General features: G+C 38.3%; 1 protein-coding gene and 1 pseudogene across 1 annotated transcript; both read left to right on the forward strand.

Moving 5' to 3' along the window:
- The first annotated feature begins 347 nt into the window (after nucleotides 1-347).
- LOC124501684 (olfactory receptor 6C2-like) lies at nucleotides 348-1,286 on the forward strand. The gene has a single exon (XM_047066060.1). It carries the CDS (start codon nucleotides 348-350, stop codon nucleotides 1,284-1,286), a length of 939 nt encoding a protein of 312 aa, XP_046922016.1.
- A 12,362-nt stretch (nucleotides 1,287-13,648) lies between these two features.
- Nucleotides 13,649-14,556, forward strand: LOC124502312 (olfactory receptor 6C2-like; annotated as a pseudogene).
- Nucleotides 14,557-20,297: the final 5,741 nt, after the last annotated feature.

Here is a 20,297-nt window from a genome sequence, read left to right on the forward strand (position 1 = left end):
GGGTGGGGGCTCAAAACTAACATAATTGCCTCAGTATAAAGACAAATAAAATCTGTACAACAAGGCAATATTGTTGAGAAACTGCATATCAGACATGATTTATGTTTCATTTTGTTTTTATTTGACATTTTTGTAAATATGCTTTCTAATTAGAGAGTTATAAGCACAAGATCCATATTAGGTATTTCCTATAAATGTTCTCTCTGTTAACAAATTGATTATTAAGTAAAAGAAGAAAGTGCATGTGAGTAGGCTTGCCAGGATGTTTTCCTTCAGGTTCCAATACTAGCTTCTTATGATACTTCTCTCTCCAGGTGGAATCCCTCTTGACTTGGTGCAAGGCAGTGATGAGAAATTGCACAGCAGTAACAACATTCATCCTTTTGGGATTAACAGATGACCCCAAAATACAAGTTCTGCTTTTTATATTTTTGTTTCTCACCTACATGTTGAGTGTGGCTGGAAACCTCATCATTATCACCCTCACGCTTTTGGATTCCCATCTTAAAACTCCTATGTATCTTTTCCTCCGGAATTTCTCTTTCTTAGAAGTCTCATTCACCACTGTCTGTATTCCCAGATTCCTGTATATGATGACAACTGGAGACAATACTGTTACCTACAATGCTTGCGCCACCCAATTATTTTTTGTTGTCCTCTTTGGAGCAACAGAATTTTTTCTCCTTGCTGCCATGTCGTATGACCGCTATGTGGCCATTTGTAAGCCCCTGCACTACACAACCATCATGAACAACAGAGTCTGTACTATCCTCATTCTCTGCTGTTGGTTCGCTGGCCTGTTAATCATCCTCCCACCTCTTGGCATGGGCCTCCAGCTGGAATTCTGTGACTCAAATGTGATTGATCATTTTGGCTGTGATGCATCTCCTATTTTGCAGATAACCTGCTCAGACACAGTGTTAATAGAGAGAATTGTTTTGAGTTTTGCTGTGCTGACACTCATTATTACTTTAGTGTGTGTAGTCCTCTCCTACACATACATCATTAAGACCATTCTACAATTCCCTTCTGCCCAACAAAGGAAAAAGGCCTTTTCCACCTGCTCTTCCCATATGATTGTGGTTTCCATCACTTATGGCAGCTGTATCTTCATCTACATCAAACCTTCAGCAAAGGAAGGGGTAGCTACTAATAAAGTAGTGTCTGTGCTCACTACTTCAGTTGCCCCTTTGCTTAACCCATTCATTTATACACTTCGAAACAAACAAGTGAAAGATGCCTTCAAAGACACAGTAAAACGGATTGTATTTCTCACCAAGAAGTAAGAGACTATTGTTCTTTGAGGCTACATTGAATTAAGTTTGAATCCAAATAACCCATGAGCAACATTCATAAATTTGCCAAATAAACGGTTTAAGTTAACTAGATTCTTTCCTTTAAGCCAATTTATCCTCAAAAATCTTCTGCCCATTCTGGAAATTTTTTGAGTGTACCATATCCTGAAACATGATATGACTACAGAAGAAAAAGAACAAGACTTCCAAGTACTGAATGTGTTCTACTGACATTGTCGTTGATGGTGTTTAAACATAATCTCGAGGAGAACAAGACTGGATTTATGGATACAACAACTAAGTCCTGGTCAGATAACTTCTTCAATATCCAGACTTACATTATCCCTTGATTTAAGAAGAATGTTAGTGAGAGGTGGGCGAATTGGGTGAAGGGGGTCAAGTGTATGGTGGTGGGTAGTAACTAGACTTGTGGTGGTGATCCCTTCATAATGCATACAGATGTCAATTATAATGATATAGACCTGAAACTTATATAATGTTACATATCAACTTTACCTCAGTTTTTAAAAAAGATAAATGTTACAGATTAGGAGGCCTGATCAAAAATCAAAAATGTTACTAATTTGAGAAGGGGCATTGGTTGCTTAGCATAAACTGACTACTGAAGATAAAATCCAGGTATCATGAAAAAAAAATAATAGAAAAAGGAGGAGACATGGGGGAGGGGCGAGTAACAGTTATTTAGGGACCTTGAACCAAATAGTTGGAATTCTTTCTCTTAAAGGGTAAAAAACAGTAATTGTGACAGTAAAGTTGTATGCTCTCATAGTATATATACAACCATTATCTATGTTTATTAAATATCATCCAGTTGCACAAATGTATTTTTTATTGTGTACCCTTTATTTTCAATTGTTCATACAAGGTAATGGCTATCATATAAGTTTCTTTTACATTTCAAAAATATTCAGGGAAAATGGAACTCCATTCTCCAAGGCCTTCTATTTTCATTTAAAATTTCTAAAAAGCCAACAAAATCCCACTAAATGTTGCCTAGCTTCCCTTCTGATAATTAATTTAAGCCTGAATCTATATGATGTATGTATTTACTTAATGGTTGGGTTGATCACTTCACCTGATTTGTGAATCTTTTTTTTTTTTTAACATTTATTTATTTTTGAGACAGAGAGAGACAGAGCATGAACAGGGGAGGGGCAGAGAGAGAGGGAGACACAGAATTTGAAACAGGCTGCAGGCTCTGAGCTGTCAGCACAGAGCCCAACGTGGGGCTCGAACTCACGGACCCTGAGATCATGATCTGAGCCGAAGTCAGACACTTAACCGACCAAGCCACCCAGGCGCCCCTGATTTGTGAATCTTTAGCAAGCAAAGTTTGTATATGAATTTCATTGTTTGCTTTGAATGATAATGAAAAAAGTTAAGAATATTGTAGATTTGGGGCACCTGGGTGGTTCAGTAAGTTAAGCATCCGACTTCTGTTGTGGTCATGATCTCACAGTTCATGAGTTCAAGCCCCATGTTGGGCTCTGTGTTGACAGCTCAAAGCCTGGAGCCTGCTTCAGATTCTGTGTCTCCCTCTCTCCATCCTCCCTTCCCCCCACCCCGCTCAAAAATAAATTAACATGAAGGAGAAGGAGGAGGAGGAGAAGGAGGAGGAGGGGAAGGGGAAGGGGAAAGGGAAGGGGAAGCGGAAGGGGGAAAATATTGTAGATTGAAAAAAATACCCTAACTGCCTAACTTGCCATTTAAGAACCAAGTGCAGGGCTCCTGCGTGGCTCATTCAGATGAGCGTCTGACTTCAATTCAGGTGGTCATGATCTCACAATTCCTGAGTTCCAGCCCCGCGTCAGGCTCTGTGCTGACAGCTCAGAGCCTGAAGCCTGTTTCAGATTCTGTGTCTCCCTCTGTCTGCCCCTCCCCCACTCATGCTGTCTCTCTCTGTTAAAAATTAATAAACATTAAAAAAAATTTTAATAAGGGGAGCCTGGGTGGCGCAGTCAGTTAAGCGTCCGACTTCAGCCAGGTCACGATCTCGCGGTCCGTGGGTTCGAGCCCCGCATCAGGCTCTGGGCTGATGGCTCAGAGCCTGGAGCCTGTTTCCGATTCTGTGTCTCCCTCTCTCTCTCTGCCCCTCCCCCGTTCATGCTCTGTCTCTCTCTGTCCCAAAAATAAAATAAACGTTGAAAAAAAAAATTTTAATAAATAAACATTAAAAATTTAAAAAAAAAGAACCAAGTGCATCTGGATAGGTTCAATATTGGAAATTCAGTAGGTTCATGAAACAGATACTCTCCTCTTGTTCACTTACTCACTAAGAGGAAATGAAAAAGGGTTGCATTATATCAGGTCTTTGGAGCTGAGGGTAGTAAGTACATCAAACAAATGAGGTCATGCTTGGACCCAACTCTAGTTCCTAAACATAACTCAAATATTACCGAAATTGATCATGACTTTTCACTTTGCCCAGTTTGAATAATGAAAATATTCAGAACTTTCTTGAACTTAATTTTATGTGTAAGTTCCCTTCACATGGAAGGGGCACATTTTAGAGCCAGACTGCTCTCTCTCAGCTCTTCCTTCTAGATACCCATTTCAGTCACTCAGTATTATCAATTTCTTCCATGAAAAATCCTTGTTTACATCTCAGAAAAAAGTTTCTTGTTTACATCTCACATTCCCATCATATTTCTAATCTAAAATTTTATCTCTCAACCAGAATTATCTTGACAACTGCCCAATGATATCCTATTTTTAATCTCTGTATTAGTCATCCTAAGCAATATTACAATACATAGTATCCTAAAACACTATTTTAATTAGTTTACTTCTTGCTTTAAATCTTCTAGAACCTTCTAGATCTTAGTTTTGAAATTCATTCTCTTAGCAGTCAGGAATTGCCAAAATCTATGTTCAACCGCACTAAACATTTGCTGCAATTCCTCAACATTAACCCTAATCCAAAATCTAAGCTTTTCACATGATAGTCACCTACATGAAATACCCTTAAATTTCCCCTATTCAAATCTATTTATACCCCATTCAAACATAAGTAATTTTTCAGAACACAGCTCAAATCCATCTTCTATCTCCCTCCTCTCATCCTTTCTTCCCCAAATGATTTCCTATTTGCATACACCCCATTCTTGTTAATTCCACATATTTTGTCATTATTCCCCAACTGGTTTGCATTGTTTATGTTCTATACGTTTAATCTTGTCTCTATAATTCTCCAAGAGCAAATACCTTTAACAAAGGAAGTATTTTAAAATTTTCTTAATAATAAATGCCAGTTTATCACTTCTATACTAGGTGTCAATTGTACAGATCTGACTGCCTAATCTGAACTCTTTTTATAAGAGGTCTCATATAGTTCAATAATACATGATAGTAGATGTTTTTAATATTTATACATTATTTCCTCAGAGTTTGACTTAACTTTGCTCCAACAATTCTAATGAAACCACATTCTCCCTTCCTGATTAGATACAATCTAATTTGGTATCACTTAATATCACTTAAACCTCACACTACAATTACTCATACTATTTCTTCTGCTTCCATCCAAGAGCTGTCATCATTCTTTCATTTATTCATTCAACAATTACTGAGTAACTACTATGTGCCAGGTACTCTTTATGAACAGATAGGACAAAATGGAAGTTGTATTCCACCCTCAAAAAGTAAAAAGATGATGCTTATATGTAAATAGGACCTCCCAAATTCACTCTTTCCCTTAGTCTCTAGAACCCTTCTTTAAGTATGGACTTCCTGGAAAATAAAAATAATCACATTGATGACATATGTCGAAGGAACAGAGAACACAACTGAAAGAGCTTCCAATGGCCAAAATTGGAACAATTTAGTTAACAAAATAAATAAAAATTAGATAATAACCCAAAGTATAAAATAAATATCCAAGAATTCATACTGATATAAATAAATGATTAAATTAATAAATAAGGGAAAAGAGATAAATCTTCTGTGCAGAAGTACTCCAAATAATTTATGTAGATACTCCATAACTTAACAGTGGAAAAACTGACAATCTCTTAGGCAATCTAGATCAATAGCAACCATCATGTCATGTTGACAGTATATCTACTTGACATGATGTGATAAAAATGCCACTTTACCTCTGTAGTCTTCTTCCCAATAGCATCAGACAAATTCCTATGGTGGGGAATCCTATAAAATATCTGACCAACAATCCTTACAACTGTCAAGGTCTTCAAATATAAGGAAAAATCTGAGAAACTGTCACAGTCAAGAGGACCCTAAAGATAACATGACAACTAAATGGAATGTGGTATCCTAAATGGGATCCTGGAATCGAAAAAAGATATTGAAAGGTGAAAACTCAGAAAATATGAATAAACTATGGATTTCATTTAATAATAATATATCAATATTGGTTCATTAATTGTAACAAATGCATCATATTTATGTTTGTGTATAATATTTATATAAGATATTAATAATAGGGGAAACTGGACATATGATATATGGGAACCAGCTATACTACCTACTCAATTTTTCTGTAAATCTAAAACTGTTCTAAAAAAATAAGGTGTATTAAAAAATAAATATAATCCTTAGGTTAAATTACAACTATTTTCCATACTTTGGCTATTGTCGATAATGCTGCTATAAACATCAATTGATGAATGGATAAAGAAGATGTGGTATACCATGGAGTATTACTCGGCAATCAAAAAGAATGAAATCTTGCCATTTGCAACTACATGGCTGGAACTAGAGGGTATATGCTAAGCGAAATTAGTCAGAGAAAGACAAATATCATATGACTTCACTCATATGAGGACTTTAAGATACAAAACAGATGAACATAAGGGAAGGGAAGCAAAAATAATATAAAAACAGGGAGGGGGACAAAACATAAGAGACTCATAAATATGGAGAACAAACAGAGGGTTCCTGGAGGGATTGTGGGAGGGGGTATGGGCTAAATGGGTAAGGGGCATTAAGGAATCTACTCCTGAAATCATTTTTGCGTTATATGCTAACTAACTTGGATGTAAATTAAAAAATAAATAAATAGGGGCGCCTGGGTGGCTCAGTCGGTTAAACGTCCGACTTCAGCTCAGGTCACGATCTCACGGTCCATGAGTTCGAACCCCGCATCGGCTGATGATGGCCCAGAGCCTGGAGCCTGCTTCCGATTCTGTGTCTCCCTCTCTCTCTGACCCTCCCCCGTTCATGCTCTGCCTCTCTCTGTCTCAAAAATAAATAAACGTTAAAAAAAATTTTTTTTTAATGAATAACTAAATAAATAATTAAAATATTTTTTTAAATGACAACTATTTTCTCCATGCTGGAAAAATGCACAGCTACTTAAATGATAGATTTGAAAGAAAATTTAAACATCTCTTTTACAGGCTATTCAACACAGGATGCCATTCTACACCATTGTTCCATTTCTCTCATTCTTTTCTTTAGCTTGCTGATGACCTGTGTTCAATCTCCTGTTGCAATTTCTTCACCATCTTCACCAATCTTTCTGGGATGACTTCTCTTAAACAGCTATTAAACTTTTGTTCTTGAAGATAGCAAAAAAGGATCTTTATTAGTCTCTCAGAACCAGGACCCCCAGGGAATGTATTGTTTGTCAGCACAATTGGTCCCAAGTGGCTGCTCTGAAGAGAGAAAAATGTTTGTTACTTTGAATGTTAAAAAAAAAAAACCCTCAAAAAAAAAAAAAAAGCTCCCCAGAAAGCTAATGTCTCTTGCTCAACTCATCATTTCTCCTAAGAGAAAAAGCTCTAGAAATTCTCTGGCCTCCAACACATGTTTTTTATACAATTTAGTAAATATTTGAGTATATGTATGTCCAACATTTTGCTATGCAATATACAAAATAAACAAAGTAAATCTACCCCAGGACAACAAAACAATATATAAAATATACAGCTGTGAAAAGTTAACAATACAAGAAACTGCACAAGCCAACATATATTGAAGTACACAGATCATGTGTACTTTGAATACAGAAGGGAGCTCCCTGTAGTCAAGTGAAATAGTAATTGCATTTCTGCTATTTACTATGTGTCAGGCATAATTCTAAGAAATATGTACAGTAATAACAGAATCTATTTAAACTCATATACTATATCTTATCATCAATATAGTAGTAGTAGTAGTAGTAGTAGTATTACAACCACCATTATCATTCTTGTATTGCAAATAAGGGAACTCAGAAACAGACCCTAAAACACACAACTAATAGATAGCAAAGCTGAGATCTGGGGGCACCTAGGTAGCTTCAACTCAGGTCATGATCTAACAGTTTGTGAGTTTAAGCCTGCATTAGGCTCTCTCCTGTCAGCACAGAGCCCACTTTGGATCCTCTGTCCCCCCCCCCCTTTTTCTGCTCCTCCTCCACTCATGCCCTCTCTCTCTCAAAAATAAACATTTTTTTAAAAAACAATAAAAAAAAAAAGCTGAGCTCTGAACCCAGGTAATCTGGATCCAGAGTCCATAAATGACCAGAACACAATACTGTTATCCATTCTGGCAGGCCCTGTGAAGAGACAGAACTCTCTTTACACCCAGAAAAAGAACTAAAAAGGCAAAAAATTAAGCACAGAGCATTTCTTGCATCATCATCAACAACAACAAAACCTGTATTAAACAAATTAATGAGAATATGTTTCAAAACTCTTGGGTAAATCTTTCTACCTCAGCAAAATCCCTAAGCAAAATGTTAAGGCAGATATAAAAATTAGAAATAATTAGTGATATTTACTGATTGATTAATATGAAGTGAGAGTAAAGAAAAGTCTAAGTCACTTGTAGAGTTTAAATCTAGATGACTGGAGATTACAAGCACTGAGAGCGGGAAGATGGCGGCATAGGAGGACGCTGGGCTCACCTCCTCCTGCTGATAGCTTAGATTCCACTCACATCTGCCTAAATAACCCAGAAAACCACCAGAAGACTAGCAGAACGGACTCTCTGGAGCCAAGTGTAGATGAGAGGCCCACGGAAGAGGGTAGGAAGGGCAGAGAGGCGGTGTGTGCTACACGCCATGCTACACGGTGGGAGGGAGCCCAGGCAGTGGAGGGGCAGCCCGCTCAGCAAGCCAGAATCCCCAAGTCTGGCTTGCAAAAGCAGAGAGGCTGGACTGTGTGAGTTCTGACAGCCAGGGGGACTTAACATCTAGAATGTTAAAAGTGAACAGCTCTGCTCTCGGAGAGTGGGGAGGGCGAGAGGACACCAGGAGGGAGAGTTGCTGAGCCCAGGAACACAGAGCTCAGCTTGGTGGGGAACAAAGGCGCTGGCCAGCACCATCTCCCTCTCCCACTCCCCAGCCGAAATCCGAAAGGGAACCAGTTCCCCTCAACGAACTTGCTCACACCACGCAAACACCCAACGCTGTGCTTCTGTGGATCCATCCCTCCAGTGGGTCTGCCTCCCTCCCGGTAATGCAGGGCCCCTCCCACAGGGGACCACTGATGGCAAAGCAAGCTAAGCCTGACCCTCCCACCTCTGTGCACCTTGTGGATCCACCCTGCCTAATATGCCAGATCCCATCAAAGCAGCACCACAAGCCTGGCAGTGTGGAAGTAGCCCAGGCAGGGGCCACACCACTCCACAGTGAGTCCTGCTCCTGGGAGAGGGGAAGATAAGGTACACACCAGTCTGACTGTGGCCCCAGCAGTGGGCTGGGGACAGACATCAGGTCTGACTGCGGCTCACCCACCAACGCAAGTTACTGTGCAGTACAGGGGAAGTGTTCTGCAGATTGGAGCCACCTCAGGGACTACCCAAAATGACAAAATGGAAGAATTCTCCTCAAAAGAAACTCCAGGAATTAGCGACAGCTAATGAATTGGTCAAAAATGATTTAAGCAATATAACAGAAGAAGAATTTAGAATAATAGTCACAAAATTAATCGCTGGGCTTGGAAAAAGTACAGAGGACAGCAGAGTATCTATTGCTACAGAGATCAAGGGACTAAGAAACAGTCATGAGGAACTAAAAAATGCTATAAATGAGGTGCAAAATAAAATGGAGTTGACCACAGTTCGGATTGAAGAGGCAGAGGAGAGAATAGGTGAATTAGAAGATAAAATTATGGAAAAAGAGAAAGCTGAGAAAAAGAGAGATAAAAAAAATCCAGGAGTGTGAGGGGAGAATTGGAGAACTAAGTGATGCAATCAAAAGGAACAATATCCATAGAATAGGAATTCCAGAAGAGGAAGAGAGAGAGAAAGGGGATGAAGGTGTACTTGAAGAAATAATAACTGAGAACTTCCCTGATCTGGGGAAGGAAAAAGGCATTGAAATCCAAGAGGCACAGAGAACTTCCTTCAGACATAACTTGAATTGATCTTCTGCACGACATATCATAGTGAAACTGGCAACATACAAGGATAAAGAGAAAATTCTGAAAGCAGCTAGGGATAAACATGCTCTAACATATAAAGGGAGACCGATAAGACTAGTGACAGACCTATCTACTGAAAGTTGGCAGGCCAGAAAGGAATGGCAGGAAATCTTCAATGTGATGAACAGAAAAAATATGCAGCCGAGAATCCTTTATCCAGCAAGTCTGTCATTCAGAATAGAAGGAGAGATAACGGTCTTCCCAAACAAACAAAAACTTAAGGAATTCATCACCACTAAACCAGCCCTATAAGAGATCCTAAGGGGGATTCTGTGAGTGAAATGTTGCAAGGACCACAAAGTACACAATGTTTATGTACACAGTGGAATACTACGTGGCAATGAGAAGGAATGAAATATGGCCTTTTGTAGCAATGCAGATGGAACTGGAGAGTGTTAAGTGAAATAAGTCATACAGAGAAAGACACATACCATATGTTTTCACTCGTATGTGGATCCTGAGAAACTTAACAGAAGACCATGGGGGAGGGGAAGGAAAAAAAAGTTAGAGAGGGAGGGAGCCATACCATAAGAGACTCTTAAAAACTGAGAACAAACTGAAGGTTGATGGGGGGTGGGTGATGGGTATTGAGGAGGGTACCTGTTGGGATGAGCACTGGGTGTTGTATGGAAACCAATTTGACAATAAATTTCATTAAAAAAAAAGATTAATTCTTATTTACTCTTAGGTACAGATGAAATAGCCTGGTGTAATTATGGGCGATTATGACAAAAAGTGACCATTAATCTTCCTGATGCCTAAAATTGCCTCCATACACTGAGGTCCTTAATTGAATATTTAAATCCTAAAATGTAAATAGATTGGTGATGTAAATTTTAGATTACACTTTAAGTATAATTAATCAATCAATGTCAAGGACAAAATGCCTGGTCTCATCCATCCAATAAAAACTTGCTGATTATCTGCTATGTTCCAGGCAAAGCTCTAGTCCTGGATCTACAGTGGTTTACAAAATAGATATGGTCTGTGTTCTCATGGAACTTGCCGTCAATTAGGGGATAGGGATAAAAAGTAAAAGAATCTATAATTACCAATTATACTCTAATTATACTCTAAATTAAATAAACATATCTTTTGTTTTAACAGTGGGGACAGAATATAAATAGGATTTCACAGGAAGGCATCTTTTTTTTATCAATATATGAAATTTATTGTCAAATTGGTTTCCATACAACACCCAGTGCTCATCCCAACAGGTGCCCTCCTCATACCCATCACCCACCCTCTCCTCCCTCCCACCCCCATCAACCCTCAGTTTGTTCTCAGTTTTTAACAGTCTCTTATGCTTTGGCTCTCTCCCACTCTAACCTCTTTTTTTTTTTCCTTCCCCTCCCCCATGGGTTTCTGTTAAGTTTCTCAGGATCCACAAAAGAGTGAAAACGTATGGTATCTGTCTTTCTCTGTATGGCTTATTTCACTTAGCATCACACTTTCCAGTTCCATCCACATTGCTACAAAGGGCCATATTTCATTCTTTCTCATTGCCACGTAGTACTCCATTGTGTATATAAACCACAATTTCTTTATCCATTCATCAGTTGATGGACATTTAGGCTCTTTCCATAATTTGGCTATTGTTGAGAGTGCTGCTATGAACATTGGGGTACAAGTGCCCCTATGCATCAGTACTCCTGTATCCCTTGAGTAAATTCCTAGCAGTGCTATTGCTGGGTCATAGGGTAGGTCTATTTTTAATTTTCTGAGGAACCTCCACACTGTTTTCCAGAGTGGCTGCACCAGTTTGCATTCCCACCAACAGTGCAAGAGGGTTCCCGTTTCTCCACATCCTCACCAGCATCTATAGTCTCCTGATTTGTTCATTTTGGCCACTCTGACTGGCGTGAGGTGATATCTGAGTGTGGTTTTGAGTTGTATTTCCCTGATAAGGAGCGACGTTGAGCATCTTTTCATGTGCCTGTTGGCCATCCGATGTCTTCTTTAGAGAAGTGTCTATTCATGTTTTCTGCCCATTTCTTCACTGGGTTATTTGTTTTTTGGGTGTGGAGTTTGGTGAGCTCTTTATAGATTTTAAAGGGCTAGGGATACTAGCCCTTTGTCCGATATGTCATTTGCAAATATCTTTTCCCATTCCGTTGGTTGCCTTTTAGTTTTGTAGATTGTTTCCTTTGCTGTGCAGAAGCTTTTATCTTCATAAGGTCCCAGTAATTCATTTTTGCTTTTAATTCCCTTGCCTTTGGGGATGTGTCAAGTAAGAGATTGCTACGGCTGAGGTCAGAGAGGTCTTTTCCTGCTTTCTCCTCTAAGGTTTTGATGGTTTCCTGTCTCACATTCAGGTCCTTTATCCATTTTGAGTTTATTTTTGTGAATGGTGTGAGAAAGTGGTCTAGTTTCAACCTTCTGCATGTGGCTGTCCAGTTCTCCCAGCACCATTTGTTAAAGAGACTGTCTTTTTTCCATTGGATACTCTTTCCTGCTTTGTCAAAGATGAGTTGGCCATACGTTTGTGGGTCTAGTTCTGGGGTTTCTATTCTATTCCATTGGTCTATGTGTCTGTTTTTGTGTCAGTACCATGCTGTCTTGATGATTACAGCTTTGTAGTAGAGGCTAAAGTCTGGGATTGTGATGCCTCCTGCTTTGGTCTTCTTCTTCAAAATTACTTTAGCTATTTGGGGCCTTTTGTGGTTCCATATGAATTTTAGGATTGCTTGTTCTAGTTTCGAGAAGAATGCTGGTGCAATTTTGACTGGGATTGCATTGAATGTGTAGATAGCTTTGGGTAGTATTGACATTTTGACAATATTTATTCTTCCAATCCATGAGCAGGGAATGTCTTTCCATTTCTTTATATCTTCTTCAATTACCTTCATAAGCTTTCTATAGTTTTCAGCATACAGATCTTTTACATCTTTGGTTAGATTTATTCCTAGGTATTTTATGCTTCTTGATGCAATTGTGAATGGGACCAGTTTCTTTATTTGTCTTTCTGTTGCTTCATTAGGAAGGCATCTTTGAAGGGGTTATATTTAAGCTGGCACCTGAAAAATAAAATCCAGCCATTCAAGAATGCAATCAGAGCATTTCAAGAAGAGAGAAACCGTTGCAAAAGCCCTGGGATGGGAAAAACTTGACATCTTCAGGAAACTGAAGAAGACCAGTACAGCTGGATAAGCAAGAGATGAATTAGAATTACACAGCCATGAGATCATGAAGGACCATATAAACCAAAGTAAGGAGTTTGAATTTTATCCCACAGGAAACGGAACCCTATTGAGTGGCTTTAAACACAGAAGGGGATCTCATGCATTTTTTCTTTAGGAAAGCTCTATGCCCAATGTGGGGTTGAACTCATGACTCCAAGATCAAGAGTCACATGCTCTACTGGTTGAGCCAGCCAAGTACACCTCATGTATTGTTTTAATTCTTTAATGTCTTCTTGCTTATTTTGAGAAGGGGTTGGGGGAGGGAGGAAAGAGAGAATCCCAGGTAGGCTCCATGCTGGCTGTCAGCCCAGAGCCCAAAGCAGGACTCAATCCCATGAATCTTGATATCATGACCTGAACCAAAATCAAGAGTTGGACACTTAAACAGACTGAGCCACCCAGGTGCCCCATGTATTATTTTAAAAGATCATTCTGGTTCTATCTCTAGAATGGACTTACAAGAGTGTTTTTGTGTAGTTTAGAAAGAGAAGAGAGCAGAAAGGCATAAAATACTTTAGACGAGAATTTGGATTACTACAGTGAGTAGAAAGCAGAGGCTGAAAAATTTAACTTCAGAACTTTAACCAGTCAACCCTGTTTGCCTCACATGGAACTAAGATGACAAGCATATCTTCATTAACAGGTGGCACATAAAATAAAATCCTGGGTCAGCTAACATTTTCAACTCGACCCACTGCTAACTTGTGCTGACAGTCTCTCTCTCTGATCTAATTTCTCTCTTATTTTTATATACAGACCAAGCCATAGTCAGGAATCCGTGATGAAAAATTATACAGCAATAACAACATTCATCCTGGTGGGACTAACAGATGACCCAAATCTACAGATTCTGCTTTTTATTTTTTTGTTTCTAATTTACTTGTTAAGTGTTGTAGGGAATCTGACCATCACTCTCACCTTGGTGGATTCCCACCTTAAAAGTCCCATGTATTTTTTCCTCTGGAATTTCTCCATCTTGGAAGTGTCATTTACAACTGTTTGCAGTCCCAGATTCCTCTACACAATGGCATCTGGGGACAATAACGTTACCTACAGTGCATGTGCCACTCAATTATTTTTTGTTACTGTCTTGGGTGTAACTGAGTTTTTTCTCCTGACAGCCATGTCCTATGACCGCTATGTTGCCATCTGCAAACCCCTGCATTACATAACCTTCATGAATAACAGGGTCTGCATCAAGTTCCTGATTGGAACCTGCATCATTGCTCTAATCATTGTCATCCCACCATTTGGCATGGGCTTGAGCTCAAGTTTTGTGACTCCAATGTCATATATCACTTTGGCTGTGATGCTACTTCCATCCTGAAGATTACCTGCTCAGACACAGAGTTTATAGAGCAATTTGTCTTGGTCCTGGCTGTGCTGACACTCATTTTCACCTTGGTGTGTGTAATTCCATCCTACACATACATCATCAGGACCATTCTCAGATTCCCTTCTGCCCAGCAAAGTTAAAAGGCTTTTTCTACTTGTTCTCCCCATATAATTGTGGTTTCTATTACTTATGGAAGATGCACCTTTATCTATATCAAACCTCATGCAAAAGAAGGGGTTGCTATTAATAAGGTGGTGTCAGTGCTTACCAGCTCCATTGCCCCAGTGATAAATCCCTTCATCTATACTCTGAGGAACAAGCAAGTGGTACAAGCTTTCAAAGACATGATCTGAAAGGTTACATCTATCTCAAATAACTAAAGGACCAGTGAGGACAGAATGACAAATTATAGAAGAATTCTTTACCTCTCTTTTATTTTTCCTTAATTGTATACTGTTCATAGTTATATATATACAGCCCCATTCTGCTACACCTAGTGCCCACTATTGATACACATATTAATGTTTTAGTTCAATCTATTCTGAGAAACACATAGGAATAATTCTGCAGTAAATATTTATAACAATACACCTGTTTTTACTTATAGGACTAAGAAATTTAGACAGTATCAATTACTATCATATGAGTGCTCGGCTACCCCTCTTGTACTGATATGTCCTGATCTGAGTGCCTAATTTCTTAGGAACATCAGTGATGAGAATCTAGGTCTAAAGGAATGACCCTGCTATCACTCTATTGGATAAAACTCATTATTCTGTCTCTCTCACTTTTCAGGGAGATATAAATGTAGGCTAAAATTTTCCTCTAAAACCATTTGCTTAAAAGCTGTACAACTTTTTATAAAAACCCAGCCTTTTTTCAAAATAGAATTTCATATTCTTATCATCTGTGTGTCTCTGTGTATGTCTGTGTGCATTTGTTTTCCTTTTTGGAATGTCACCTTAACAGGCTTAAAAAGATTAATGGGACAGATAAAATGTAAGTGACAGCTTAAACTTGCATCCTATGCTGTTATCCAAGTTATTCACTGTAATGATTTTTTTTTACATTCAAAAACAATCCAATCTCAAACACAAAAGCTTACAAAATTAACCAATGAATAAAGAATAATTTTTAAGTGCCCAGTTTTGGCCTTTCAAGTTGGTGCCTCTTCCCCACTACCCCTTTCTTTCATCATAATTTTCTACTGTTTATCTGATGCTCTAGGAAGACATACGCTGTACCAGGAATCAGAAAGTCCAAGTTGCAACTAGGCTTTTACCATCACCAATTCAGACAAATCTTCTAACTTTCCTCATCCCTTTCAATGTCAGGAAGGGACAAAGTAGGGAGTAAGGTAGCTAGAAAACAGGCAAGAAATTCCAGGGATACTTAGGAGTAGAGGGCTATTCCAAGCTGATTTACAAGACTAAGGAACTGGTATATGGATCAGCAGTCCTGGTGCCAGAGGTAAAGAATTAATGAGTCTTTTCTTATACTAAAAATTACATGAGGGGAAATGAATCTTCATTCCCTCAATCCTACTCACACTCTGTCCACTGGAAATCACTGGATACAGAAAATTCTGTTTAAAATAAAATGAGAAAGAAAGACTTGTGGGAATTCTGAGCAGTGGGCTAAGCAAAGCTTGATTATTAAATGAGATTAGCAAGCTAAAAGAGTAATTAAAGGACATATTTAGTTTGCTAAGGATAGATAAAAACAAAGGGTATAGCTGAAGATAATTATTTTTCTTATCTTTTTCACCAAACTTTGAGAATGAATAACCCCCTAACCATATGACATATTTGTTGTTATTATTTTATTAATTGATCTCTACTGCTCTAGACACTAGGCCCTCTCTTTCACTAAACACTAAACTCCATAAAGTCAAAGATTGTGTCTACTTTTACTTACCAACTGTATTTTGAATGGAGTTAAATTTTACTCCATGCACCTCTTCCATTGAGCTGAAGATAGCCTCAGCCATTGTCCCCCTAACCCCAACCCAGGTAATACAAAGGTCCTTGGTCTTACCAAGGCCATGGAGAAGCTCTTCTGGCAATAACCAAGAAAATATCCACTGGCCCCACCTGCATGTCCTTTCATGTCCACTAGCTCTTCTGTTTCCATGCCATGCTTATAACTGGAAATCTTTGGGAAAGAAAGGGCCTAGGAATCTTAGGCCTAGGATCTAGTACCATGTAGTGAATCCCATTGAGTTGTAGCCGCCAGGGAGGAATGCATAGGCTGCCTTCTATGTGGAGTACCCACAAAATCTATCTAGTCTTTTTTTAATCTTTGTACTATATTCTCAGTAGGTTCAGGCTTTCAGAAGTAAAAGTTATAAAACCCTTAATTCATTACCTCAAAAGTTATCTTGCCACACACAATTCATCTTTCCACATCCTATCCAAGACTCTTCTCCACCCAGTACAGACACACAAGTCTTACCTCTGTGGTATTAGTGATTAGTGATTCTCTCTAAGACATAATTAAACTAGATCTTATCCATGTCAGTAGTAAGGTGGAGGAAAGAACACATAATTCAAGATTGTTATGGAAGTAAGAAAGTATATATTTAAAGTTCATAACACTTATTAGGTACTTCAAATGGTGAAAACACATGTGGAATGCAATAAGTTAAAGGAAAGAGAGGAATCCTTCCATATTCCTGCCATATGATTATGTGGCCTTTTCTGATTAATGACAGTTAAGTGTATCACATGGGCGCCACATAGTCCTCCCTGCTCCCTTTGTGTACAAGAAACTCTTGCTCAATCCCAGATGTACCACTTGCATCTTATGATGTACTGCTGTCAGGCCTGCTCAATATTATAACATGGTTGGTCTGTCCAAACTCAGTTCTTGATTGGTAATTCCAGAAGCATGACCACTTGCTATCCCATGGTCATATGCTCTGCACCTAGAAAGGCCCATTAGCACACCAGAAGTTTTTTTCAAAAAATGTGTAACTCTCCAGTGAAGATGGTTTAGCCTTGTCTCTCAGAACCCCACAAACCTTTGTTATGATTCTCACACTGAATCCAACATATGCTCTACATGGCATATTTTCCAGCTACTGAAGGCTTGATCTTTAATATTCTTTGCACTCTCACTATAAGAGATGGGAGCCTCTATGCAAGCTACCAGACAGGCCTTCAGGCTTTTCGAACACTTATTAGTCATGCTCAGCTTTTTATTATCTTCTTCTAAAATGCCAACAGCACTTAGCAATAGCCATCCATATTAATTTTTCTCTTGTTGCATAACAAATTACCACAATTTTTACAAGTTAAAACAGCACACTTTTTTTAAGTTTACTTATTTATTTATTTTGAGAGTGAGAGATCAAGCATGAGTGGGAGAGGGGTAGAGAGAGAGGAAGAATCCCAAACAGGCTCTAGGCTGTCATCACAGAGGCCAATGCACAGCTCAAACCCATGAAATGGTGAAATCATGACCTGAGCCAAAATCAAGAGTCAGATGCTCAACTGATTGAGCCACCCAGGTGACCTAAAACAGGACACATTTATTATCTCACAGTTTCTATGGGTCAGAAGTCTGAACACAGCTTAGCTAGGTCTTCTGTTCAAAGTCTCATAAGGCTATAATCAAGGCATCAGCCAGGCTGCGCTCTTTCCTGGAGATTACAGTTCTCGTCCAAGTACCTATGGTTATCAACAGAATTCAGTTCCTTGCTGCTACTGACTGAGGCTCTCAGCCCCTGGAGACTACCTGCAGTTCCCTGCCATGTGACCCACTCCATAAGCAGTTCACGTCATAACAACTTGCTTCTTAAAGGCCAGCAGGAAAAGAATTTTGCTTCAGCCTGCTAAGATGAAGTCTTATATGATGTAACATAATCATGGGAGTAGCATCACATTACCATTGTCATATAACACAACCAAATCAGAGAAGTTACAGTCCCACTATATTTTCCACATTCTATTGGTTAGAATCAAGTAAATGATTTTATCTGTACTCAAAGGGAGGGAATTACACAAAGGCATGGACACCAGGAGGTGGAAATTATTGGGTGTCATACCAGGGACTGTTTTCCATATCAAGTGTATTAGGTTCTCCAGAGAAACAGAAACAATAGGATGTGTATAAATAGGCATTTATTTTAAGTAATGGGCTCATGCAATTGTGGAGGTATGGTAAGTCCAAAATCTGAAGGTTGGCCAGCAAGCCAGAGACTAAGGGTAGAGTTGCAATTCAAGTCCAAAGGCAGTCTGCTAGTAGAATTCCTTCTTGCTCAGGGAGGTCAGTCTTTGTTCTATGAAGGCCTTCAACTGGCTGGATGAAATTCACCCCATTATGAAAGGTAACTTGCTTTACTCAAAGTCTACCAATTTAATTGTTAATCTCTTCCAAAAAACACATTCACAGATGGAACATGTGACTCCTGATCTCAGGGTCATGAGTTCAAGCCCCATATTGGACATAGAGTTTAATTAATTAATAATAATAATAATAATAATAAATCTTTTCAAAAGTGGGCAAAGGGACTAAACATACATACCTCCAAAGAAGACATACCAATAGCCAACAGGTATAAGATAAGGTGTTACAACATTGCCAATAATCAAGGAAAATAACAGAAATAATCAAGAAAAGGTGTTACAACATCACCAATAATCAAGGAAATGCAAATCAAAATCACAATGAGATATCAGCTCACACTTGGTAGGATGACTATTATGAAAAAAACAAAAGTGTTGGTAAGAATGTGGAGAAATTGGAACTCTTGTACACTGTTGGTGGGAAGGTAAATTGGTGCAGCCACTATATAGAATAGTATTTTTTGAGGTTCCTCAAAACATTAAAAATAGAATTACCATATAACTTAGAAATCCCACTTCTGGCTATTTATCCAAAGCATTAGAAACAAGATCTCTGCACTTCCATGTTCATTACAGCCTTATTCACCATAGGCAAGATACGAAAAAACCTGAATGTCTATTAATGATGAATGGTTAAAGAAAATGTGTTATATACATACAATAATATACTAGTTAGCCTTTAAAAATAAGGAAATCCTGCCAAATGGAACAACGTGGATGAACTTGGAGGATATTACCTAAGTGAAATAAGCCAGTCACAGAAGGACAAATACTGTGTAATCTCACTTATGTGAGGTATCTCAAATAATCATTCTCATAGAAGTAGAGAACTGAATGGTGCATATCAGAGTTTAGGGGGTGGAGAAACAGGAGTTATTCTTCAATGGGTATGAATTTTCATTTATGCAAACGAATAAGCTCTAGAGATCTACTATACAATGTAATGCCTATAGTTAACAATACTGTATTATGCACTTAAAAATTTGTTAAGTGGGTAGATCTCCTGTTAAGTGAGCACTTAACACATTTTTCAAAAAACCAAAGGGATGTAAGGAAACTTTTGGAAATGATGTATATGTTTTTTACCTTGGTTGTGGTATTAGTTTAATGGGGATATGCCTAAGTCCAAACACATCAAATTGTATACATTAAATATGTGCATTTATATACCAATTATAATTCAATAAAGCTGTTTTTAGAAAAGAAATAATTTCTGAAGTTGTATACACAGATTTATTTCCTTCTAAGATATGCTTCTTGTCAAGTACATACTCACCTGCTGCTTTGATATGGATGACTATATCGCTGGAAAACAGAGTATGGTAATTAACTAATTACAACTCTACCATGCAGTCTCCTTAATAAATAACCTTGAATGTAAAAAATGTGAAAAAAAATAGGAAAGCTTCTAGGTGAGAACTAGAAGAATATCTCCATGATCTTGGGATAAAAAATATTTTTTAAGTTGAAAACAAAAAGCACTAATTATAAAAGAAAAGTCTAGTAAGTTGGACTACTTTACCATTACATCAGTTTATAACCTGATGAAGTTCATTTGTCAAGAAACACTAGAAAGTAAAAAAGCAATGCAGAGAGTGAGAAAATATAGGCAAAATATACAACTTACAAAGGTCACATAGACAATATATTTTAAATGCTTACAAATCAGTAAGAAGACAGATGACTCTAACACAACAGGCAACACATTTGAACAGCTCTTCACAAAAGAGGATATCCAAATGGTT

This window comes from Lynx rufus, unplaced genomic scaffold (assembly GCF_022079265.1).
Source record: "Lynx rufus isolate CCGP_SWC_20201006 ecotype Redwood Valley unplaced genomic scaffold, mLynRuf1.p SCAF_7, whole genome shotgun sequence".
Taxonomy (NCBI): Eukaryota; Metazoa; Chordata; class Mammalia; order Carnivora; family Felidae; genus Lynx; species Lynx rufus.